This window comes from Medicago truncatula, chromosome 7 (genome assembly GCF_003473485.1).
Source record: "Medicago truncatula cultivar Jemalong A17 chromosome 7, MtrunA17r5.0-ANR, whole genome shotgun sequence".
NCBI classification, from domain to species: Eukaryota; Viridiplantae; Streptophyta; class Magnoliopsida; order Fabales; family Fabaceae; genus Medicago; species Medicago truncatula.
The window spans coordinates 43,776,449-43,803,939 of record NC_053048.1 but is presented as its reverse complement, the minus strand read 5'-3'; the positions used below and the strand labels follow the sequence as shown (position 1 = coordinate 43,803,939).

General features: G+C 31.3%; 3 protein-coding genes across 4 annotated transcripts; all 3 read left to right on the top strand.

Moving 5' to 3' along the window:
* The first annotated feature begins 603 nt into the window (after positions 1–603).
* LOC11444748 (myb family transcription factor PHL5) lies at positions 604–3,271 on the top strand. The gene is made up of 6 exons (XM_003625197.4): positions 604–1,442; positions 1,763–1,979; positions 2,065–2,181; positions 2,412–2,466; positions 2,595–2,664; positions 2,814–3,271. The coding sequence occupies exons 1-6, from the start codon at positions 951–953 to the stop codon at positions 3,024–3,026; spliced, it is 1,164 nt and encodes a 387-aa protein (XP_003625245.1). The 5' UTR covers positions 604–950; the 3' UTR covers positions 3,027–3,271.
* Positions 3,272–12,079: 8,808 nt separating this feature from the next.
* On the top strand, positions 12,080–15,146 carry LOC11418488 (myb family transcription factor PHL5). 2 transcript variants are annotated; one of them, XM_024770149.2, is made up of 7 exons: positions 12,080–12,918; positions 13,686–13,845; positions 13,922–13,998; positions 14,109–14,154; positions 14,254–14,308; positions 14,427–14,499; positions 14,624–15,146. In XM_024770149.2, exons 1-7 carry the CDS (start codon positions 12,367–12,369, stop codon positions 14,741–14,743), a joined length of 1,083 nt encoding a protein of 360 aa, XP_024625917.1. In that variant the 5' UTR covers positions 12,080–12,366; the 3' UTR covers positions 14,744–15,146. The 2 variants fall into 2 exon arrangements, with proteins under 2 accessions (XP_024625917.1, XP_003625243.2); XM_003625195.4 differs by having other exon boundaries at positions 12,082–12,918; positions 14,430–14,499.
* An 8,303-nt stretch (positions 15,147–23,449) lies between these two features.
* Positions 23,450–26,240, top strand: LOC11437920 (transcription termination factor MTEF18, mitochondrial). Its single transcript, XM_039828090.1, has one exon. The coding sequence runs from the start codon at positions 23,529–23,531 to the stop codon at positions 25,242–25,244; it is 1,716 nt and encodes a 571-aa protein (XP_039684024.1). The 5' UTR covers positions 23,450–23,528; the 3' UTR covers positions 25,245–26,240.
* Positions 26,241–27,491: the final 1,251 nt, after the last annotated feature.

Sequence of the window (27,491 nt, the reverse complement as noted above, 5' to 3'; positions counted from 1 at the left end):
TTTTAATTTTAAATAATAAGTGTTTTAGAAATTTAAGATAAGATTTATTCAAAAAGAGGAGATATATGAACACTCTCTAACACTCACTCTCTTATTAGATAAAATCAATGTGAAAGAATGAATGTTAGAGAAACTGTTAAAAAAATATGTACATGATTCTCATTAAAAAAATAAATAAAAAATTTAAGATAAGATCGTCTTTGTTTTCCAACTTTACTTTAAAGTATTTATGCTCTCTGCTGACAGACAATTGAGAGATTAATATTAGTTTATATACATTGTAATAGTCTGGAAATACTTTTTAACCTCTCTTGAGTGTGACCCTAATCTTAAATAATTGATGTAAGGGCCAAAAACATTAGTAGTATGTAGTTGTGCCCTCTGACTTATTATTTTAACCTTTTGAAGTTTAGTTTTTATAGGCCAGCTTGCCCTTGAATAAATTATTATTTTTAAAAACAAAACAAGAAGTAAAAATGAAGAAAAATAAAATATTTTCTATAACAAAATGGACCTAAATTTTCCTCATTTTTTATCTCCAGATTCTTTTTCACTTGGTTCAATTTCACATGATGACAACATTAGACAATTATTTTTTGTTTGTTTCTATGTAACAGTACTTTGTTTATGTCAATTTGGTTATTGTCCATTCTTATCTTTAATTCAAGAATAATTTGCTGTTGACCCTGCATTACCTCATTTAGAAATATTGATTCATATCTTATTCTTGAAGCCTTTATATGGGAATATATGAGACAAATCTATACTAAATATAGTCTCAAATTAGCATTATTAGTATCACCCTTTCAATCTTCTTCTTACCTCCCTCTTCCATTTTGTTCTCAGTTTTCAATGAACTATTTTCCATATATCTATTAGTACAACTCAAAATCTTTGTCCAAATTTTGGTGAATTTTGAGTTTTGCAATAGTTCATGTCAATTTTTTGATATGAGTCAAATTTGGAATATAGGAGCATGCAATCAACAACAATTATCCATAGTTGAAGAAGGAGAATCAACAAAATCATGTAATACAAACACTATTATGAGCCGTTTCGAGTCACCAGCTTCTGCTTTTTATGCAACAGAAAACTGCATGGGATTTGCAGAATTTGATCACCAAGTTGATAATAATCAATCTTTGAGTTCTCAATCATATAAGGTTAATGATTTGGAATTCCCTTTGTGTCAATCTCTTAGGGAAAACAATCATTTATTGGATGCATCAAACCAACATGACCCCAACTTTGAACTGTCTAACACTTTGCAAGCATTGGTGAAATCTCAATTGAATGGTAATCAACACCTTAGATTCCCAGAAAACTTGAATAAATTTTCATGTGGGAATTTTCCATTTGAACAGCAAAAGTTGTTCTTTGATGGTCTTGCCTCAGTTAGCAACAGCTCATCATTTTGTAATAAAGGAAATCATGACTATATGGTAAGTGGTTTTGCAAAATGAATCTTCTGCGGCCTCTTCTACCTCTCCAGCAGAGCTTGGTCGTTGAATTAATCCAACGATCAAGATACTGCTGGAGGTGATGGAGAGACCGAAGAGGATTTGTGTCATAACATATTTATACTAGTATTGAGAACCCTTGCGTCTCACAGGGAAGAAATCGTTGCAAGAATATATAGTAGTTACGCTTTATACTTTTTTGTATTCAATTATTGAGCATCAATAACATGTAACATAAATCATTGTATCACATTAGGCATACATCAATGAATCACATGTCTAATTATAGCATCCGTTTGCAGGTTGCTCGTGGATCTTATCATTTATCAGTCGAGCAACTGAATTTCTCTTCTCAGCATGAGAAGTTGTCTCCAACAATTTCAGCAGGAAGTTTATCAACTTCTCTTGGAAGCACTTCTTCTAGTGGGAATGTAGTTTCAAGTAAAACAAGAATTAGATGGACTAAGGATCTTCATGAGAAGTTTGTTGAGTGTGTAAATCGACTTGGGGGTGCTGAGAGTAAGTATAGCTTTCAAAATTTGTCAATTGAAAGAAAAAATTGTTTAATATCTGATAGTCCTCTCTATTGGTTGCTTGATTATAGAGGCAACACCAAAAGCTATATTGAAGATGATGGACTCTGAAGGCTTAACTATATTTCATGTGAAAAGTCATTTGCAGAAATATAGAACTGCAAAATTCATGCCAGAGTCAGCTCAAGGTAATTTCTTTTTTTCTTTAGAATCATTGTAGTTGAGTATATTTTTGTTATAGTGTTTGTCAATGGATAGGATATAGGTTTATCCTTTTCCCTTTGTTCACAGTGAATAATGTCTGGTTAAATAGGCTTCAAATATAAGAAGTTGCAATGCAGAATAAATGTATTTATATCCACTAGAATGGTAGAAGTTTGAACTTCAATTATTCATAAATTAATGTGTCCAATTTCAGGGAAATCTGACAAAAGAATCCATATCGATGATGTGCAGCATGTTGGTGTTAAAACGTAATGCTATTTTTTCTTATACCTAAACTACTTTTATACTTCCACCAAGTTGCTTGATTAATTTCATATGAACCTTATATGTTATGACTCTATAAATCTACTAAATTTACACTACTATTGATTTGCAGTGGCTTTCAAATCAAGGAGGCACTTCAACTTCAATTAGATGCACAAAGGCGTCTTCATGAACAACTAGAGGTATATCCTTAATTGCCATTCATTTTCTTTAGGAATTTTGTTATCGAACCTAAATCATCATTAAAAAACAGTTTGTAATAAACTCATTTCAGACCTTATTTTTATTTTATATGGGACTTACTTTTATCTAATATTCTTTCTTGGTCTAGATTCAAAGAACATTACAATTACGACTTGAGGAACAAGGCAGACAGCTGAAAAAAATGTTTGATCAGCAGCAGAAGACATGTAGTAACCTCTTCAATACTCCAAATACAATCAATGATGATACAAAAAATATTGGCAAAGATGTTGAGGTTTCTATTTCTGAAAGGGCTGAAAACTCTTTATTACAATCCAAATCCTCCGAACGCATAATTTGATAGTTTATGTATAAAACTATTGTTTCTCTGAAGCTTACTCCTTGTAAGCAACAGCTAAATCACACTATGCAATTTTGTTATGGGAATAAAAGTACTATTGATCCTACAAATATAAACCCAGTAAATTAGTACATATTCTAGTGATGTTGCTTGTGTAATATTCTATAGAAACCAGAAGCAGTGTACAGTTATACTACAGTAAACTACACTAGCATTATTGAGAGAAAATATATATTATATCTGCACTAGCTCAAGCTTACTGACATGATTATTTAATTCATTATGATTGCATATAGTCACCATCACCAAAATTACATTCTAAATACAGTCATTATAAAAGCAACCATTTATTTGATCGGAGGTTAAATTTACTAATCTAGTGTATGGAGACAAATCTTTCGGGAGAAGTTAACCTCTTAATGGAAATAGTTACTTCTAATTATTAGCCTTTTTAGTTGCACACAGAAATATTTTAGTTTAACAAAAACTGACATCTGGAACCCAATAGCTACAAATTCAATACTTTTGAAATGAATAATTTATTTGTTTGTTTTCCATAGCTTCTCTCCACTATTGAAGGTATATAACACACAATGTAGATATATCTATAAGTCATAATTCGAATACGTTGTTCTGTGCAAGTGTGAGTTATATGTCCCAAATCGTATAAAATAGTAAAAGTTGAACACCTTATAAGTAAGAGGACCCATAAATCCATTGCCTTAAGGTTTTGGGTAAAAGTGTGGTGTTTCTCTTGCTTATGCGGTTGTTCTAGCCTCGATGTGGATGGGTCCCCATGCTCCCTTCAATGACCTAGCAGAATATTATCAAGGAGATGCTTAAGACAAACCCGTTTAAGTGGAGGATGTCTTACAACATGCACCATAAAGATAATTATATATGAGAAATTATATTTGGGAAATGTTAGCGAGTGTCTCAGTATACTCTCTCAACACTTTTAATGATAAGTTTTTATGTAAATTTGTGTAATTAATGCACTGAAATTTGTAACATTTGACTTTTTTGAGGAATATTTTTTAAATTTAAGATCCTTAAAGAGTGCCTCGGTCCCCGGAGGCACTCCTTAACAAAACCCATTATATTTTTATTTTGACACGCAAAATTACTTTGTCGTAGGCAATTACTCATGGATAGACCCCATCTTCGTAACTCCTTTGGCGTTTACCTTTGTATTCCTTATTGGAAAAAACCAAGATAGATGTAGAATAAAGATAAAGTCTTAAATGAGTTTATAGAATGATATTTCATCTTAATAAGTTAGTTTTATAAGAATGAATTATGTCCAATATGAAAAATTTAATATGATATAAGATTGTATCGTTTCAAGTCACTCACCATTTATATGCACTATAAAACTCAATAGTGTTGAGTGTGAGATGATGTATTGGATAAACCTCAAGTCCCACATATGAGAAAGATAAGGTCTGAAGTTTATTAAGTGACAAATCACATCTCACAAGTTAGTTTTGCAAGGATAAATTAGACCCATTATAAATGCATACTATGAGATCAGAGCTTATCGATTCAGGTTGTCCACCATTTGTACTTACACATCAAACCCATAGTATTGAAAAGAGTTTTGGTAAAGATAAAGATAGAATAAAATCAAATCTCACATAGAATAAAGATGAAGTTTGAAAAGAGTTTATCAATAGTGGCATCTTTCACCTTGCAAAAAATTTGGTGTTGTTTGTTGTTTAACATACAAACTAATTTTGTAAAGATGAGTTAGACTCAATATAAATATTTAATATTTTTTCTCCAATAGTTTTGGTATTGTATTTTGGCTATTAAATCATTGTGCTGCCAATAAGACCCTTTGGTAATATTGTGTCTACTTATATCGAACAATGAACTTTATCTTTTTTCGGGTATATTTCCTCCACACGAGATAATCTTATTTGGAACATTGTCGGATACTAAATATAAATAGATTTTCAATTGATTCTCTATGTTGTTGGAGACCAACCCCTTATGCTAAACCATCGAGGGCCAAAATGAAACTCATTGAATAGACCGGAATCTCTCTACATTTTTTTCAATTCTATTATAACATGTCCATGTGAACATAACTCAATTGACAAAGACACTACAATATGCAAAAACTGGATTTGGATTTGAACTCCAAAATTTCCACTTATTCACCTTTAAGGGTGAATATTTAGTCAATGCTACTTGGAAGAAAATAAATCTATATTGAAGACCGTCCATTCTTGGCATTTCTTTTTGGAGCTACTTGCATATATTATAAACATGTATTTGGGATCTACACTCTTTCTACGGCCATTGGTAACCGTTATCTAGCTGAGCAAATGAAACATAAAAAAATGGCCAAAGGGTAATTTACAATTATATATATTGTTTATTATTTTGTAATGTATTGGACAAGATTCTTTCTCTCAACCTCCCTGTATTTTTTGGAGCAACCTCTCTGTTAGGGGTAAAGTAATTGGTCGATAGGGACGACTTTGGCTGGGAGACACGTGGACTTTATTCATTACATTGAATTGAACATAAGACCTAATCTCAAATGTTCCGAAATTAATTAATTAATTTCAAACGATATTGGAATCTTTTTTTTGTTTTGACAAGAAACGATGTTGGAATCTCAGAAATATTATTTGCCGAATGTGTGGAACGTAATTTGCAAATATGAAATGAGTCAGCATAACAATGTAAAGGATAGTCAATGAAATTCAAAGTGTATAATATGTAATGAGAATGACGTGCATGACAAAGCCATAGCCGTGACAGCTTAAAGAAAGTTAGAAAGTGGCTCTATTCTATGTTTTATTTGTTAATTTTAAAGACAAGAGACAAAAATGTGCTTTTAACTGTTAAGAATTGTTGCCAAAATAATGTTAAGAAAAGAATTGATTATATACTAATTAATAGTTTGTTTTTTTTTTCAAAAATAATGTATAGGTTTTTTTTATATATAAAAACGTATATAATTATATAATATTCAGTCAGTGATTCTTGAACCCGACTCTACGGAAGAATCGTAACTCCAAACTTTGGGAGAATTTCGATCAGCCACCGTCTTTTATGGTCAAATGCGCACTAGAGTCACTCAATGAATGGCAATGTATGCATAGAGTTAGGAAACGGTCAATCATCGCAAACAACATATTCATGGACAAAGCCTCCATTTGCAACTCTAAAGTGCAATGTTGATTGCGCCTTCTTTAATAATAGTTTCATTATAGATTGTGGTTTATGTTTTCGAGATTCTGTTGGACAACTTCTTTCATGTTTGTCGAATATCAAACTTGCTTCTTCGCCACCTGCTGAAGCTGAAGCTTTAGGACTATTAGAGGCAAATGATATATTGACAATCTTTTGGTTATCCAACATCGTATATCTATATTGTATAGATACTATATCGTATAGTCATATCAATAGTTATAATTGATGTATTTTTAAACTAGTTGTCCAAAAGTTGTTGATTTTTAGATGTTCATATAATATTACTCTAAAATTTGGTATTGAAAGAGACATGAATTCAGTTATCTTTGAGTCTAATGGTAAAATTGTTATAGATGTTGTTAATTCTAAACTGATTCGTCATAATGAATTGGGAGACATTATTAATAGATGTAAGGATCTATTGACATCTCATCTTACAATGGTTATGTTGTGAGGAGGCAAGCTAATAAGGTTTCTCATATTATAGTTAGACTTATCTTATCCTACCCTAACTTCCATATTTAATATTTTCAATGATGTACGAGACTATTTGTACTTCTTATCATTGAATGAAATGATATAATTTTACGTTTGAAAAAAAAATTACAACTACAATCAGTAACCTTCTAATCAATAATTTACTTCGAAAGGTTATAATACCTTCTAATCTATAGTTATTAGTTAAAAGTAAGATAACCACATTAATGTCCAATAGATGCAAAAAGATAATCCTATGCCAAATAATAGAGAAAAAGACAAAGCAGTGTAATCACGATCAATTTGTGCCGATTAATCCTACCAGTTGGATTGAGAACCAAATCAGGTTCAATTCAAAAGACTGAAAAACACACTATCACAAAACAAATAAGAAATCAACTATATACTCTCATAAATATCTTATTTATGAAAGGAAAAAAAAGATAATTTAATTTCAGTTGTATTACTCACAAAAGTCTTGATTTATATGTATAAACTTTTCTACAATTTTTTTTTTTTTTTTTGGTACAAAAGAGGACAATTTTTTTCTTTTAAAAGGACTAGAGATGACAAATCTGGTTGATCGTCGTGCCAACCGATTTAATTTGTTTTTTGGCTGGGTGATTTGACATTTTCAATCCACCACAACGCTAGGTGGCTCGTCCCATCTAACCGCTAAAAAATTGTAATTTTTTGCAAATTTTTTGGTTTACTCCACACATTTAACCATCTATTCCTAAAGTGTCATGGAACAATAATAGAATTTCTGAAAGCCGTATGAGTTAGCTGAAAGTCAGTTTCTAACCAAAACCTACTTCAATTTTTCTTATAAGCTATCTTAATAGCATTCATCATCTCATGAATCAATCTAAAAAGCAATAGTGATATGCATATTGACGCCAAATCCACCTAAGTAATTAGAATTTTTAACCGTAATGGTTCCTCTACATGTTATAGGGATTGAACAACCCTTATTAATACCATCAATATTACACTAGACCCAATTAAGGATGGGGGTTGCCACAATACCTCATTATGCTAGGAGCACTAGACGCATGAATCTGAACAAAGAAAGCTTTTAAAATCACTACCTCATGCAAGTTAGAGTAAGATTGCACCTTGGCATAATCTTTTTATTTTCTAATGAAAAATGGTTGTGTATTTATATTCTATTTGAATTATCTTGTGTATGATGATGATGATGAAGAAAAAAAAGGTTTCATGATCAACATCCAACCAAGCATCAAACATCATTGTTAATTTAGATTATTTTTTTGTTACCCAATCAAGGTGCTGCCCATCTTGTTAATTTGGATTTAAGACTAATTATTATTGTTTATGGCTTACGGTTTACTTTTTTGTTGGTTGGAATTTAAACATTTAATCCAAGTTTTGTTTGTGCAGTTGGATTTAAACTAAGTATTTTATTATGGTTTTCTTGTTGGTTTAATGAAGAGAAGTTATATTTGTGCAAACATTTTATGATAATTTTTGGGACAATCTTCCCTCTCATACATTCATTATGTTCTTATTTTCTCTCACTATTGTTTTGGTTTTCGCGTCAATACATATATATTTCTTTCTATATTCTTGTTTATCCCATTAATTGTACAAAAATTGATTATTATCAAAAAGAAGTTATGTTTTGTTTGTTTATTAACGAAAATCCATTTTATTTTAGATCCAATTGGTAGTCGTGCGACGAGGCGCGGCCTCCGCATCACCTCACCTCCGGCATCCCTCATCCTATCCGGTAGTTCGTCGTCTCAGATCAAGCATTGTTCTGGTTCGGGCTTGCTGTGGTGGGTGGCGGCGGCAGCGTCGGTGACTTTGGGTGCTTTTAGCAACACAAATCGCGGTGGGTTTTCGTAGTTTGTTCTTGGTGGTGGTTTTTTTGGGGTGATGCTTTGCTATTTGTGGTGGCTTTTGGGGAGGTTTTTGTGGGTGGTGGTGGTGGTTTTCGTGGAGGTGTTAGTGGTGGTAGATGTGAATCCGGATCTGAATCTGTAACCATATCCGGATTTGGATCTATGTTCTTTTTTGAATTTGCGATCAAGGGACACGTTTCGGTTGGTGATGTCGGAGTGGTGGTGTTGTTAGTGCGCTGTTGTTTTTTGGTGAAGTTTCGAAGGGAGGTGATGCAGGGAGTGGTGCTGCTATCTTGGGTGATGTCCAAGTGGTGGTGATGCAGCCTGAGTGTGGTGATCTTCAGATCGAAGGTCATGGTTTATTGTTGATGGTAATTTTGGTGGTTGTTGGTGATGGGTATCACAAGTGGTGGTGTTTGGTGTTGAGTTGGGAGGCGAAATATTCACTGTCTCTTCTTGTGGTGGTGAGTTCGGAGGTGTGGCGATGATGATAATGAGGAGCTTGTGGGTTGTGTTGCGTTGGGGGGGGGGGGGGTGTTTGTGATTTTCGTCCTAGCGGGTGCTGAGTTTGCGGCTGTTAGAAAAACACAGTTTGTCTGGTGTTTTTGTGTGGTGGATGTTTCCTTCCGATTAAGATCTATGTGGAGGAGGTGAGGTGGTGATGTAGGTCACATTTTTGGTGGTGTGAGGAGGTGTCGGTGGGTCTTCAACGGTTGGGTTCGATCAGAACCTTCTCATCTGGTTCGACTACTCTATTATCTGGTGGTTTGCCAGTGTGGATTGATGATGTTGCTGCTGTGATGGTGGATTTTGTTGTTGCGTTGGTTGTTGTTGTTGTTGCAACGGTGGATTCATTAAGGTGTCATCGACTGTTGTTGTGGCGAAGGTGGTTGTTGTTGTTTCAATCGTTAAAGTAATCGGTTGTTTTTCAAAGGTTCCTGGTTGTTGTGTTGGTTCTTGACATTGTTGTTTGGGGTTGTGTGCGAGCAGTTGAATGTAGGTGGTGGAAGTTGTTTCTGTGGCAGCTTGTGATGTTGGTTGAGGGTTTTTTCTTTTTATGTATGTTTTTGGTACAACTTTTGTTCTTTTTTGTATTTTGCTACTTTACGACTCCTATCCTAGCATTCCTTGTGCTAGTTAGGATTCATTGTGATTTTAATAAATTCCATTTTGGCTTCTTAAAAAAAAAAAATTAAAACAATATGTTATCAAAAGTTATTTTTTAGATAAGTGAGGGGATGGATTGCTTATTTGATTGAGTTAAGATATTAAAGACATTAAGAGTTTTTTCAGGGGAAAAGCGTTAAAAGTTAAGGTTATGTGTCTCAATCCTGACATAGAAAAAAATACTGAGTTACTTCATAATTAATATACTAACATTTTTTTAAAGATCTTTAAAAAAAAAAACATTTTTGATGGTTTATTCCGTATTTCTTTTTTAATAGAATATTTTTCCTTTAAAATAAAATAAAACGCAACAAATCGGTTCTGAATTACGAAAAATTGATTGTAATTCACAAAGATTGGCTGTCCTGCAACAAATGGGTTCTTAAAGGGATGGTTGAATCTTGATTTTTCCAGTCGATAGCAAAAAAGACAAAATGATCATGAGTAAAGGTTGTGTACTGGTCCCATTTCCAGGTTGGAATGTGCGGCTTCAAGCTGCAAAGAGGTGGTTACATCACATGAAACAAGCATTGGACACACACTACACTACTCCATATATAGATGATGACTCAAAGATCAAAATCATGAACTGAAACTTCAGATACTATAGGATAGTTGCTAATCTTTTTTAGATGAAATATAGTTGATAATCTTGCTCTTAGCTGATTGAATTTTGTAGGGTATGGTAATACTAGCAAATATAAAGTGAAATAAGAACATGTTTACAAGTGTATTTTTCATATTTCTCTAAAAAGAAGTGCTTTTTTTTTCACATCATCATCTTGCATGTCACATCATAAAAAAAAATGACACGATTTTAAAATAAGGGGACTCTTTTCGTGAAAAAGGGTAAAATTGGAGATCAAAAGTATAATTGATATGAATTAATATTTAATTTTTTCAATTAAGATAATAAAAGTAGATTGGAAAGTAAATATGATAAGTTATAAGTTCAAAAACTAATTTATGTTGTTTATCATCGAATTTTATAAGCTAGTAAAAATTTATGTATGCTTTTGTAAGGAAAATTGATATCAATTGGGTTAAGTTTGGTTATATGATATATGCTATATGCTCGAAATTGAACCTTGTCAAACAAAGCCTTAAGAAAGGACATAATGTCAACTTGTTATCCATGATAACTTCTTCTTTTGAATAACAAATATTAGCAGTTAGTTGTTAGATTAATATTTATTTACTCTTTTGTCTTGATTTAAACTCATACCTCAAACTCTTTATCAATTCATTTAAACTAATTGAGCTACCGAACACCTCAATTACCCATGATAACTTCCAACAAATTTTGAAATAACTAAAGGAAAAATTGTTCAAAACCAACTAAAAAACGGCTTTAAAACCAATTCACAGGAAAACTAGATTTTGCAACAGATCCTCTTGAAAACCGGATTTTAATTTAAACTAGCTCGGAACCGGTTTTCAACCACTTCTCACTCTCAAACCGATTTTTGTGACGAATGGTTTAATATATCAAACTAGAAGTATAAAATGGGGGTTCACTTCGTTTGGTTAACCATGAACACCCCTAAAGAAAACAAGAGGAAGAAAACCATTAAAATTCTATTAAAAACTAAATGTGACATTCCTTTAGAAACAAATATATTTATTTTCCAACGTTCCTTAAAAAAAATCTAATGTGACGGTTATTATGAGACAAATATATATATTTTTAGCTTAATATTCCTTAATATATATATTGGTCTAGTATAGAGCTCACACAATTAAATGTAGAGAAGTGGGGTGTCCGGGGTTCGAACCCCGGACCCTGCATAAATTATGCAATGTCCCTGCCAACTGAGCTAAGTTCACAGGGACTAATATATATTTACTATCAATATTACTTACATATGAATAGGAGGCAAGCGGATAACAAGCTGCGCCGCTAGACTTTTTGGATGACTTAATATTTTAATTTTGATTGGTATAGTATTAGATTAGCTCTTTAAAGTGTTTAAAACATATCATGTAATAATTTTATTGAAAAAAAAAAAAAAAACTATCATGTAATTAAAATATCTTAAAAAGATACTACTATCATCTTTTCGAGTGGCAAGTGCAAAGTAAGATGGGGACTTAGGAGGATGGAATTAATAAAGTATTTTATCTTACAAACTTCAAATTTAATTTACTCTTAAAATAGAATCTTGAATCAATAACAATTACCATGAATCTAAAGTACTATTGCATATTGCTATGCTGACTGCTGCTGAGTCACAACAGATTTAACATTTTATGGCTGTCTTCTATTAACCTAAGTCCATGTGTGACTGTTAGTATTTCTCTGAAGCTACAATGCATACTATATGTTTCATGAGTCAAAATGTACTTCAACATAAATCCTGTCCTCATTCATTGATAAATTCTCTTTGTACAATGACAACATTATGTCTATATACATTTTTAACTTTTCCTCACTATTCATCACCCTCTCTCTCTTTTATCTCATCACAAACACACATATATAATATAAACAACAACAATTTGATGTTTTGTATACATAAAAATACCTTTAAGGTTTTTTTTTCTTCCCTTAAATATATAGGTTTGGTATGTTAATGAAGTAATGAACATCACAAAAGTTTAAGATAAGAGAACCAACCATGTACCAACATTGGTCAAAGATGTATGGAACTCAATGGGAATCCTACATAGGAATTAGCAACCTAGTTAAGGTTGTTGGGTCAGACCAAATTGTTGGATCAGAACAGATGAGTTTTGAGCCAATCAAATCACCCTGCAACAACATTGTCACTACAAATTTTCAAGGTCAAACACCCCATGAGGGTTTTGGTGCAGTGAGTGTAGCCAAAATCAAAAACCATGGTAGTTTTCAAGCTGAAGAATATTATGATGAGGATGAGATTGAAGTTCCTGGTTGGTGTTTTGATCAGTTTCCAAAGATAACAGACCCTCCAATGCTGAATTGTCAAGCCCATGGAGGAGATAATTTTACAAACTCCTTGTACTCTGTTGATGAATCTTTGTTGTCTAACAGTGCAGATAGTCACAATTCTTCTGAAGAAGAATATAGTAATTTTCAATCTGGAAATATGTCATTTTATGACCACTTTCCAAAAAAACATAATGAATTGTTTAGGAATGATGCTTCCATTGATGAGAATCCCCTTGAAATTTCCTTTCAGAGAACTAAGGTAATTTTTTTTTAATTTCTTTGTATGTAGCTTTTAATTTTTTACTCCATCTGAATTATATTTGAAATGATATATGTTGTGCTTTAACTTGTTTAATTATATTAGATTAGTGCTGTCCAAAGAAAGTTATATTGGATTAGTCCTTTAAGTAATCTTTGTGCACTCATAACTTCTTTAATTATAGTATTAGATTAGATTAGTCCTTTAAGTATTTCATGGATTTTGTTTTTTTTTAATGGTTTCATCTATTTGTGAATGGTGAATTGTGTTGGGTTGATGGTGTTATGGACAATAAGAAGGTGATATAATATGAGATTGAAATTAATGTTTTGATTTTTCTTCCATAAATGCAATGAATCTAATTATGAAATTTAGGGTTTTGTGAAGGGGACAATAATGAATTGGGGAGGAATCAGATAACATAATGAGTCAATTGTAATTTTAGAGGCAACATAAGCACATAAAGTGCACATTAACATTAAGACAACCACATAAACATCGATTTATCGGAGTTGGACGGAAAACTAAAAGGACTAGTATGATACTATTAGATCGATTAAAAGGGTCGCAGGATGTATTTTGCCTAAAGTGATACATGTGCGAAAACACGAGGATTTTACTAGTAATCTATATTTATTCTGGTTAAGTGCTACTGCTAAGTGCTAACCTAACAAGTTCTCCAACTCATCAATTAAAAGCAATTGTAATCTATGCCTTCTTATTTGTTTTTTTCTTTCTAATAAGCTACAATCCATGACTTTCTATAGTCAGGCTCATCTACAAAATCACAAAAGCAGACTCCTCAACTTTATGGAATGTGTGCCACTTCTAACAGGAAAGCTCCAACATGTAAAAGAAGAGTAAGATGGACAGAGGATCTGCATGAATCATTCATGATCATCGTTGATCACCTTGGTGGTCCAGAAAGTAAGTAATTAACTACTAAGTAATAGCATTAGTTACACATAAGAAAATTCAATTAATTCATTGATTATAATTGCAGAGGCAAAGCCTAAGGCTATACTAGATATGATGAAATCAAATTTGCTATCCATTTCCCATGTTAAAAGTCATTTGCAGGTAAAATTATTTCCATTCAACAATTTCAATGAGGTTTGTAAACGTTGTTCTGTGAAGCCTCATTTGCTACCAATTGACTCTAATATTTTTCTTATATAATTGCCTTGCAGAAATGTCGATCTACAATACGCGTCGGCGTGCATAAAGCTTTGCAGGGTAAATTTGTTTTGCCATTGCATTCTATTACAACACTGCTTAGTGCTTACTTATTAAGACTATATTGTATATTGTGACACATTTATCTTTATCTTTCAGAAAAACCCGAGGAAGGACATAGAACAGATAGAGTCGCAGATCTTCAACTCAAAATGTAAATATATTAGTGTTACTAATGATACTTATTGATTCTTTATGTAGCAATTGCAAATGTTTTTTTTTCTGATCACTGGTTTTTTAAATATATATACCCTTTTTTTCCTATTTCCTAGCAGCCTTAAGCAAATTGAGGAATCACAGCAGTTACATCTAGAGGTTCGAAAAAGTATTTCGCAACAGTTAGAGGTAATATACAATTCTGCTTTGATGGAAACAAATTATACAGAATGAGTTATTATCGTTAAGATCATGAATCAGTCCAAAGTCGTATATCCTTACAACTTTGTTTTTATTTTTTCTTTGGCTTTAGACACAAAGAAAGTTGCAAACACTAATTGAACAACATGGCAACAAGCTCAAACTAATGCAAAAAGAAAGAACCAACCAAAGAAAATCATGGACACAACGAGAAAGAACAGTTCCCAAATAACAGGTCAATTGTTTAAGGCTACTCGATTCTCCCAATTTTTTCATCCAGTAACAGAGCTTTGATGCCATCTAAGTTGACGAAATGGAGCCTATTTTCACATTGGATGACAAGATCCAACATCATTACCTGCCAAGAACGATTGATAATTTTTATACAAAATATTGTGATTCAAATGCATTAGAGCTTTTAAACAAATGTGAACCATGTATGATGTATATTACTGCAAGAAGATGATGAATCATTAGAATAATTAATTATGTTGTGGACAATTGTGTTTATCTTTCCACAAGTAATTAAGCTTATAAGTTTAAGGTGAATATGTACTTTGGTGGCTACTTCAAAATGCAATCATATGTGATTTGAATGGTGAATGTCAATAGGAAGGAGATTCATGAATTGATTATATATACATGTAGTGACTACAAGAAATACTCATTTACTTTAGTCACAAGTACCATTAAAACATCAGCACAAGTACTCGCAGGTACGGATTTTTATCCATCCACGGCTAACATTGTGTTCAATCCAATTCATGGGGATAATTTTTAATGTACACTCGAGAAAATTTGTGTGTATCAGTACACCCGATCATTAAATTAATAGATAAATTAGTTGTGTTTTGAAAAATATATATATTATCTATCATTTTTAGTTATAATAACTAAATCGTATTTGCTAAAAGTGTCACCAAAATAAAATTCAATTTTTCTGAATTTGTATTACTTGTAATAGCAAATTTTGATTGTTTTTTTACGATAAAATGTTAAAAATTCAAAAAATGATTTTTTTTTCCCTTATGAATTACTTATATCTTAAAATATACAAGTCGATAAGTAGCTATTTTATTTCATAAAAATTGTCGTTAATCTATTAATTTAGGAAGCAAGTGTATCATACATTTCAACTTGTGAGTGTATGGTAGAAGCTTCCGTTGATGGAGAATAAATAACAACTATTTAATTTAGTTTTTTAACAAAAATAACAACTATTTATCAAAAAAGTCACTATATTGTGTGAGAATGCCAGAGTAAAGGCAGAAGAAAAATCAATTTGAAAAAACCAATGATCGTGTTTTGTTTGAGCATAAAGAGGTGTCAAAATCCTTCGATTGCAGAAGAAATAAAGAGGGCCAATCGAAAGCATTTTGTTTGTGCATGTTATGGCATAAAGAGCTTCTTTAACTTTAGGTGTTGTGAGTGTGTGCATGCTTGCCCTTTCATTTCACTTGGAACATGGAATGTCAACTTCAACATTCCTCTCTAATTTAAACGAAATATGAATATCTATTCTTTGTAGATTGCTTCTTAATATTGAATTTTTCTTTTTCAGACGTTTGAAGAGCATGTAGAAATTGAGGAAGTGTATGTGATTTATGATAAATTCAGAGCAAAATCACGTAGCAATGGAAAATTACTTACTAACATATTAAATCAGCTTATAATGTTCCTTAAAAAAAAAAATCAGCTTATAATGTATTAAGTGCATCTATATAGTTCATTGACATGTTTTATATCATAAGTTTATTTTATGGATTTGCTTTCAATAAAGATATGATTAGGTGTATGCAATTACACAAGGGTTATGGTCCAACTGCTCCTAATTTTTTATTGAGATAGAAAACTTTTTACTATAAACGCATCACAAATGTTGATATACTGGGAGCAGGGCTGGCAATGAACCGAACCAACTCGATTATAGTTCGACATTCGACTCGATATCTAATCCGTTGAACTTGGTTCATGAACCTAACGAGTTGGACTTGAGCTAAAAATTAAGTTCGTTAATTAAATGAGTTGAACTTGAGCTACATATAGTTCGACTCGTTAGGCTCATGAGATTGCTTGATTATTGATTATATATATAAATCAATTTGAGTTAGTTTTTTAAAAAAAATTAATTCAAATGTGACAAATGTGGTTGAATACAATTTTGTCTTGAAGGGAAGAGCAGTTGGAGTTTAAAAGTAAAAGATATTATGAATTTTGTTCACAGCTAATAGAATTTTGTTGGAATTTTTTGTCTCTGTTACTTTTATGCAATCTTTAACTTTATATAATTTATGTCTACTATATGCATGTTTGTGGGAACTTTTATTTTAATTCAATATTTAATTTATATATATATATATATATATATATATATATATATATATATATATATATATAATATCAAAGATCTATAAATTAACTTTTTTTTTATAATTTTTTTTGGACGAGTTGAGCAACCGAACTGAACCTAACGAGCCGAATCGAACTGTTCGTGAATTTTAAATGAGCCGAACTCGAGATGAAAAAATAGTTCGTGTCGAACTCGAGCCGAGTTTCGAGCCGAACCAATTCTTATCGAGTCGAGCCGAGCTCAGACAGGTTCGATTCGACTCGACTCATTTCCAGCCCTAGTTGGGAGGTATGGTGCAATAAACGAGGAAGGTTTAATACAATAATTTAGATAAAGCATGGTAAAATAACAACATTTCTTTCATATGCAAAGTAGGAAGGTGCAGTACTTCAGCTTAGATAAAGTTAAATGTGGTAAGTGTCTTTAAATTTGCAAATGACAACAAACAAATTATTTTTTCTATCAAGACATTCATTCTTTTATCTGTCAAAACATGCATTCTTATAGATGAATTGTTTTTAAATTAGAAAGAGAGAGAGATGAATGTTTGAAGTCTGCAACGTGGATGACGCCAGAGCAAATAAAATATTTTCAAATTGCTAAACCCTACCCAGTCCAAACCAAGGTTCTCATTAGCATTCCTCAGCTGGTCATCCAGGTATTGCGTGCCAATCTTCAAAGTCATTTCTACAAGTCACACAAAAGAATTTGGGTTTGAGCTGCAATTAGGTTTCTACATTGAAACCACTATAGCACCTAAATTTTAAAAAGCAAACAATATCAGAAAAAGATATTGTTGAGTTTTGCAGCAATATTATTTATTTCTTCAGTTTTGTGTTATATATAACACTAGATGCAACAGTTTGCAACACTAAAAAAGAATTTGTAAATAAAGTCAGAAAAGATTATTAGTTTCGGCATGATTTTGAATCGTATACTGCATTATAGGATGTATGTTGATAGTATTTGTTTTGTAATTATTTACTTTTTTTATTTTTCTAACTTGGTCTCCTGTGTACGATATCAATTAGTCATTACTTTCTATCCAATTCTTTCGGTGTTATCGCTTCTTTAGAATTTTGCACATTATGTTTAGTTGTAATTGTAAGTCAAAAACATTTAGAAAATTTTAAATACTAGTGTATTTTCCTTGCATTGCACGGGTTATCTATACTATATATAAAGAAAATATATGGCTTTTTTAGGGAAGAAAAAATACATGGTTTTTGGCTGCTGAATTTTTCAATTAAAATTATATATATATTTTTTTTTTAACTTCAGTTCCAATTATACTTTTTTTAATAAATAATGTTATTTTGTTGTTGTTATTCAAAAAGATAAGAATTTATGTTATATTTGTTATATTGTTGATAATATTGAAAATAATAAGTATAGTTTGTTACAATATGAAAGTAGTAGCGGAGCCAGAAAATTCAAATAGTGGGGGCATCGTATGTATTTGTAGCATTAAATATATATTACATTTCATTTTTTAAATCAGAAATATACATCACAATTTTTTTTAAGGAAGAAATATGCATCACAATTGTTCTTTACGATTTACCATTTTTTAAAAATATTGAATAATTTTATCATTTTCAATCTCAATCAAAACACATCTCTTTTTTTTTTTTTTTAGAAAATCTATCTCTTTATACAAAAAAAATCCTGCGTAACTAGGTTTAATTACACTTTTTTTTAACACAAATTTGTTAATTGTCTGATTTTGTCCTCCCAAATTTTTTATAGCAATCTTGGCCCCTAAATTTATCATCTTTCTGTTTTGGTAGTCCCCTTCCCAATTTTACGTTGAGTTGGCAATTTGTATGATGTAGTTGTCCTATCACCTTGCTAATATTGATAGTATTAATTAAAAGAAAATATAAGAACAAAAAACAGAAAATAAAGGAAGTGACATTAACTTCCTTAAGCTCTTCATGTATCGGAGATTAAATCGTTTCATATACATAGAAATAATACTCATTTATGTCAATGATAAGCCATCATTAGCATCTATCATCATTTTTTATTAGATTAAATCTATTAGCACCTATCATCATTTATTATTAGATTAAAACTATCAATAGTATTATTTTATTTATTTTTTTGTAAATTTAGTGCAGGCAGGAGCCCACACACACAACCTTGTGTGTGGCTCCGCCCCTGTATGAAAGTGAAAATATTTATTATCAATACATATAATTTTAATCAAAATGAAAATAATTTTAATCAAAATTTCATAAAAATATTATTTATAATTTATACGCATTAATGTAATAAAAAGAGCGGATAGATGAGAACAAAGTGGTTGTTTGAACATTGTTATACATAATATTAATATTTTTTTGTTTTTTCACGACCTTCACAAAAAAAAACATAATATTAATGTTTGTATTTTATGTATAATATTTATTAAAAGTTCATATAACTCACGAGTTATAAGAGAAAAAAGATGACTCATATTAAAACCCGTTTTTTATTAAATAAAGTATTAATATCTGCCTAAAATATAAAATAAATAAATTCTTTTTTTTTTACAAAAAAGTAAATAAATTCTAGTTATCTAAATTGAAAAAATTATCAATAATATTATTGTTTGTATTATTTGTATAATATTTTATTAAATAAAGTATTAATATCTGCCTAAAATATATATATTTAAACGGCGCCCCACAAATGAACGGTGGAATTTGACCCTTCAAATTAGTTGATCATTGAGCTGGATACTGAGTTTAAAAATAAAATAAAAACTACTTAAAATATAAAATAAAGATATCCTAGTTATCTAAGTTGAAAAAATATCAAGAGTTCGTATTTATAATGAAAATAATTAGAACATGTAGACAAATAAAATCTTTTTCTTATAGATATATAAAATTAATCAAAATAAATAATTTAATTAAATAATCATCTAAATTTTCTCATCAATTTAATAATTAAAAAATGAATGAATTATTTATTATATTTGAAAAAATCTATGCTAAATGAAAAATAATTTAAAAGGAAGTTTAATGAAGGGGAAAATTGAGAAACAAATAAATAGTTTGAAATAAGGACAAAACTCATGTTAATTTCTTTATGTGTTTTTTATATGATTCTTAGCTAAAAATACATTTTCATGACTAGTTTATTTAGGAACCATATGAAATGCATCTAAGTTTTTTTTTTTTGAAAAAGTTAAAATAAGGATAAAGCTTATGAGCATGCTAGAGTTAAAATAAGGATAATACTTATGTGCATTTTCTTAAATGCTTTTCATGTGGTACTTCAAATAAAATACTCACAACTACCTATGATTTTTCAAATTCACAATGTTTTCAAAGTTTGTTATAACTACAAAAAAATGAATTAAAAAAAAAAGATTTTGTGTTAAAAAATATAGAGATTTTTTTTAAAAATATTTAGAAAAAAAAATGAAGCTATTTTTATTTGTTTTCTATCCATCAAAATCATTTTAAAAAAATATATTTTTAACTAATTTGTGTGTTACCTCCTTGTTTTTGAAAAAAAAAAAATTTGATTTTGGCAAAAGTTAATCCTAGTAGCTTTCATTTTGGAGCCAAAAATGTTTTTTCATAACATGATTTTTTAAAATCTTAAACAAACACTCAAAATGAAAAGAAAAAAATTTGTTTTCTCATAAAAAAATTGATTTTTTTTTCCTGAAAAAATCTAAAACAAACGTACCCGAAGACTTAAAAATATTGAGGGGTAAACAAAGAATGGTGGTGTAACAAACTTGGGCTTCATATGTGTGGGAAATCAAGAAGAAAAACCAAAATTTAAACTATATATACTACATTTAGTTGAGTGAATATTACATTTGTGAAGAGAACTATTGCTTACAAAAATAGTAATTGACTGGAGAGAGTAACTAAGAAGAAAGAAGTGGAGGATTTGAATGCGAAGAAGAGAAGAAAAAAATATATGAAACGAGAAACAACGAAGAAGATGAGACAGAAAGCAATAACTTTGTTAATTAAGTCTAAGAAGATGAGAAGAAATCGTGGATGTTGATGAGTGTCGGTTAAGTGTAATGTTGGCAACCAAAATGATTCATGATTTTGCAGGACGTTCTCAATTTGGTTATCGATAATATGAACATTTCAGTTTAGTACTCGACTCTATAAAATGTTTCTCAAAATCATCCTTATTTAAACATTCTTTACTGAATGTTGTGGATGATTGCAATGAACCTCCGTTCCTTTTTAATTGTCACATTTTGACATTTTAAATAAATCAAGACAATCAACAATTGATATTACTTTTTGATGCAATAAGCTATGTTTTTACTATAATGACCTTATTCATTTAATATCTCATTTCATATATTTCTTTCTCCGCAATAAATAACTAAGGATAATATTGGTAAAACAACATTTAATGTTGCATTGAACTTTAAAAGTGACAGTTAAATAGAAATAAAAATTTTCTCTAAAAGTGACACTTAAAAAGGAACGAATAGAGTATCTCTTAGTGTATAGATGACATTCCTAGTCACAAAGAGGAAAATAATTTGTCTTAACTTTGTGCGTCTTTCCGTATCCATATTTTTAAGGAATCTTTCATTATCCTTATCAACGTTTTATCTTCTTCTCCACGACATTATACATTGTGAGAACAACAATTGTTCTTCATTTCACAAACATCGTTAATATGTCTTCACAAAATTTGGGACTTTTTCGTAAATAAAATTTGGGACTTTAAACGAGTGTACATTTCATAACCATCTTAAGAAAAAGTCAATACATAGGGTGTGCTTTTGTGATTTTTAATGAAAATTAATGCATTGAATATGAAATAAAAAAATAGCTTTTTTAAATATTAAAAGTAAAATATTTGAAGTTCTCGTAATCATTATATGAATACATAGTTGAGCACACTCAAAGATTGAAAAATATTTTTAGCTTATGTGCTAGTAGTTATACTATGAAAAATGAAGTTGACATAACATAATTGAAGACAAAAATTGTGAATACCTAATTATACAACTTAATAATTTGTGACAGTTATCAACTATTTACATATTTTAATTCAATTGGTAAAGATAAGTATAATATATATAGGTTGGGATTCGAATTCAAACACCTCACTAATTAACCTTAAAGGTGAATTTTTTACAACTAGATCACTTGACAAAAAAATATTTAATTTCAATCAGAAATAATAAGCTTATCATTTGTTATTTTAGTTATTTTTTCTTACAAATGAAGAGAAATTCATATTTCGTTCTTTTCTAAATATTCCTTCCTATTAGGTAAAATTTATATCAAAATAGGTAAAATTAAGAAGAAACATAAGTATGAAACAAATTATTGGGAAGTAAAAGAAACAAATTTATCATTGAAAATGAATTGAAAGAGATGGAAAAGAATTAGAATCGAACCTGATGGTGCAACAATGAAAAAATCGAATCAAAAGCGATTATTCTTGAGCTATGTAATTGGGGGTTAGTACATGTTTAAGTAATATTCATTATTCTTGCGGTTTGGTTTGGTTCGGTTGCTGAGATGCAAACTGCAAACCAAACCGAACCGCGTGGTTCAATGCAAAAGTAATCCGAATTCATCCGAACCAAGTGCGGTTTTTTGTAGTTTCGGTTTGGATTGGTTTGGTTTGCGGTTTTTCTATTGGGTTGGTTCGGTTTTGAACACCCCTACATCTATTATATGTGAGTTTCTTAGTGCACCTTTCTCTCTTATCAAACACCTTTTTTTCAAGAGTAGTGATATATGTACAACTCTTTGGTACAACTTTTATTACAACTTTGATTTTCTCTCATTTGATTGGTCAAAAATAATAGAGAGAATAAGAAGATAATGTAAGTATGAGAGAGAAAGTTGTCAAAAAATTGTTAAAAATGGTAGTACAAATATCATTTCTCTTTTTTCAAGCACTTTTTTGTATTTCCTAAACTGTTTGTTTGTCATTGTCGTGTGTTTGGTTGGGTGTTTACCCACTCCAAACGCACGTTTACTTTTGCAAACGTCGTTGTAACTTTCTAAATGATGTTTGGGCAACTCAAACGTAATTCTACAAACAGTACTTTTAGCACCAAAACGCCGGTTCGACCGAAGCTACAAATCAAAGCTTTTGCGGCAGAAGAAAAGCATGAATATGCTTTAACTTTTAAGATTTACCAAATTACCTATAAACCTCTTTCTAGCACATCTAACATCTTTCTCCCTCTTCTCCAAATTACCCATAACGACAATGCAAATCAAGATCTGTCCTAATTTTTTTGCTTGAAGTAGATTTTCTCTTGGTTAGAGAAGACGATGATAATGAATTAAAGGATAAGGCCCAATCTTTTTATTTTTATTTTTACTTTTTATAAAATTCCCAATTTTCTACAATTAAATATTAAAAGATAATATGGTCATTATATATTCGCAATCAATTTTGATTCAATGTACCCAAACAACATCAACTCAAAAGAATCACCTTTAATTAAACGTATTCAAACATAAATCAATTTATATCTAACTCACTTTTAACCAAAATCAATTCTTTCAAACTCAATTTTATCAAAATTAATTCTCACCGCAGCCCGACCAAACACACAAGTCGTTACCACGCGGTAACACCACTAAAACGACACCGTATCCGACCTCACCTTTCTCTCTTCACATTCTCCACAAACCCTATTTTTCATCTAAATCCCGCCATGATCGACCTTAGAAAACTGAGATTAACATTCACATTTTTCAATCTCACCAATCTTAAACCCTCCCTAAACCCTAGATTTTACAACACAGCGAAAAAACCAATTCAGTTAAATTCAAAACCTAAAATTCTCTCAAAATTAACCATTAAAGAAGCCCAAGCTGCATTGTTAGAATATCTCCATTCCACAAGAAGCTTGCAGTTTTTAGACGCAGATAACATGTGCAAAAACTCGCCTTTTTTCCTTCAAAATCTCGTCCACAAAACCCTAAAAAACGAGAACTCGATTAACACGAAACGGTTAATTTCTCGCCACCTGCGTTACAACCCTATTAACGAATTTGAACCCTTTTTCGAGAGTTTGGGTTTGAAGCCTTCTGAATATGAATCCTTGCTTCCACGTGATTTGATTTTCCTCAACGATGATCCTCTTTTGATGGCGAATTATCACACTCTGTGTAACTATGGTGTCCCTCGATCCAAAATGGGGAAAATTTTCAAACAAGCGCCGCAAGTTTTTAAATTTGAAAATGGGGTTTTGGTTTCGAAGATTAAGGCTTATGAAGATTTGGGTATTTCGGCCTCGATTTTAGTAAATGCTGTTGCTGTAAGTCCAGGGATTTTGGTTGGTGATGTTAATGTTGAATTTGTTAAGGTTGTTGAGATGTTGAAGAATATTGTTGCAAAGGGTGGTGATGGTGATTTTGATAGTGGTTGGATTCAGTGGCATTATTTGGATGAGGTTTCTTGTAACTGGGGTTTAATGCTTGAGCTATTGTGCTTGCTTTCGGATACTGGTTTCAGTGAGAAACAGTTGGCTGAGATTATTCACCGTAGTCCTTGTATTGTTTTCGAAGAATCAGGAGGTAAGACACTATCGATGATTGGTTTTTTGGTCAAATTTGGATTGTCTGTGAACCAGATTGCCCTCTTGTTTCTCGAGTTTCCACAAATTTTGATGGTCAAGTTTTTCGCCAACTTGAGGGTGTGTCTTCAGCTTCTGACTGAAATTGAGATGGAAGCTAAAGAGATTGGAAAGATTTTCCAGTCTCACACAATACTTGCGGGTTCCAATACTCTAAAGACAACTAAGAGTTTGCTTGGTTGCTTGAATGTAGGCAAGAGGCGTCTATGTAGCATACTGCAGGATAATCCTCATGAAATGAAGAACTGGGTTCTTGGAATAAGAGTTAAGCCTATGGTTGGCTTAAGGGATCTGGAAGAGGAGAAATCGAGGGTGGGGAAGACAGAGTTCTTGTTGCGCTTAGGTTATGTGGAAAACACGAAAGAAATGGATTCGGCGTTTAAGGCATTCAGAGGTAAGGGAGCTGAGCTTCAGGAGAGATTTGATTTTATTGTTAATGCTGGATTGACACGTGATGAAGTTCGTAGAATGATTAGAGTTTCACCTCAGATTCTTAATCAGAACACAGATAGGGTCAAGATGAAAATTGAGTATCTTGTAAAGAAAGGATTTTCTGTATCAGACTTGGTGAATTTTCCATCATATCTTTCCTATAAATCTCCAAGAGTTAAGCTTAGGTTGTCAATGTATAACTGGCTCGTAGACCATGGGGCTGTAACTCCCGGGCTTGCTTTGAGCACCATTATCGCATGCACAGATAATCTATTCTTACAAAGTTATGTAAAACGCCATCCGTCTGGCCTTCAAGTTTGGGAAGAGTTGCAAAAAGAAATTCATTCTGAAGATTCATGAATAATCAGTTCTGGAATGCATAATAATGGTTTGATCTGGCAAAAAAAATTACCAATTAAACTGCAATTGGCATTTTGAAACAAATCATCTCAAGTTAACTTAAAGAGTGGTCTGCGACCGCGATTTGGATTGTGATATCAAAGTTTTTTATGTCTTGCCCTCACAACTCGACTGTAATTGAAGTTACTTCAGATGCACTTGACCGTGATTCCTTGCAATAACAAAAATTGCAAAGTCGTCGTGGTTTGAAACCATCTAGCTAGCAACCATTATGCTGATATGAAACCAACGGGGACAGCTGAAGAACAACAGCTTTCATGAGCAAGCATCATAGGTAATTGCTGATTGCAAATTTTTGACGTGACTCAAGAATGCTGGGTAGGTACGCGATCTTCACTGTATGTAGGTGCTTCTGACCCTAGTTACATTGGAGATTACTGTCCAAGTGGTTTTGGTTTTGAGAAACTGTATGTTTTAATTATTGCAAGCGATATAACCAGGTTCATTGGGTTATAGGCTATCAAAATTAACATGACTCAATTTTCTCCTCAATGTGATTTTAAAAGAATACAGACACAAATCCTCTGTAGCACTAAACTCTGCAATCATTTTAGATTCAAATTTTGCCAGTTGAAAATGATCGAAAGACCCTTACAGTGAGGTAGTATATTTTAAATTCAGTTCAATTTAATAGTTAAAAAAATGGGTTGTTTGATTTTATCGTGTTAAGGCTGAAATTTGCAGCTTCTAGAACTCACAACTGGAGAGAATACAAACAATTAAGATTCACACTTGCAATTTGGAATGAAATTGTGTAATTATGTACTACTGAAGCCACACATTGGACAGAGATTTATATTATCCATCACACTTAGAAGTGGAGGTTGCAGTGATATCAAAATGTTGCAGAGAACTCCATACTGCATCCAGTAGAATATCTAATCTTCTATGTACTGGTGATGTATGTATCGTATCCACTAGTATTATTACATTAAACTGATTTAAGCCTGTGGCTTAACTATGTGACTGAGAACACTGGCGTTTATGTCCCAATCCTATTCCCCACAACACTGCATTACAGTCTCTATGTTGGAGCCAGCTGAAATTATTCCAAACTTTCATAATTAATTAATTGATCATATACATGCTTAGTATAATTACTAATCTGTTGTCGGAAACGTATACACAATTGACAGAACTTTTTGATCTATCATTTTTGTTCTTGTGAGTTTATCTTCTTACTTTAGTACTACTTTAGTAAATGCCACCCTAGATTTACTATTCTAACAATTTTATGACAATAATTTAACCAAAGTTTGTCTGCTATAAATTCAAAAAACAAAAATTAAGAAAATACTCCCTCCGTCCCAAATTGTATGACGTTTTGGGCATTTCACACGTATTAAGAAATGTAATTAATATTGTGTGGGAAAAAGATATTATGAGTTGTTTTACAAAATTATCCTCAATAAATGATATGGGAAAGATAAATGAAGGAATTGAAAGAAGATAGAGTAATAAATAGTTAAGAATATAATATGAAAAGTAACATTAATTTTTCATTGATATTGTAAAGCGATTTATAATTTGGGACAAATATTTTTTTTAAAATGACATACAATTTAGGACGGAGGGAGTAAGTGGCATGGAGCTATTACTGAATTAGGATTCTTCCACAAGATTACTTGGAATTGCTGCCTTTCTTGTTAGGGGCAAAAACTTTTTTTTGGAATCATCAAATGCAAACTTTAAAGCAACGAATTTAATTGTAGCTAACTACCATTCATATCCTAACTTTAAAAGTCTACATGTAGATTAAGTTGATCCCTTATTCAAAAAAAAAAAAAAAAAAGTTGATCGCTTGAATTGCCCAATGAATTTCATAATTTCGAATCTGTAAACTTTTCTAAGCAACTCTAGAGTCTAATTTTTTTTTAACAGAACCGTAGAGTCTAATATGAGAAGGGTTAGAAACACTTTTTTCTTAACATTTATTTTTTTATCAGATAAAATTAATGTGGATCACATACTTTTGAATTGAATCCCACGTAAAATAATGATATTCATGTGGGTTTCATCTAATAAGATGATGAGTGTTAGAAACAATGATGTTTAAGTTGTACATTGATCTTTTATCAGGTGATTAAATATTTGACTCTAGTTGGAGATTGTTAAACTGACATCATTACAACCAGACATCGGCTTTATGGCGGGTCCAATTGCTAAGCTGTGTTTATAATTTTAGAT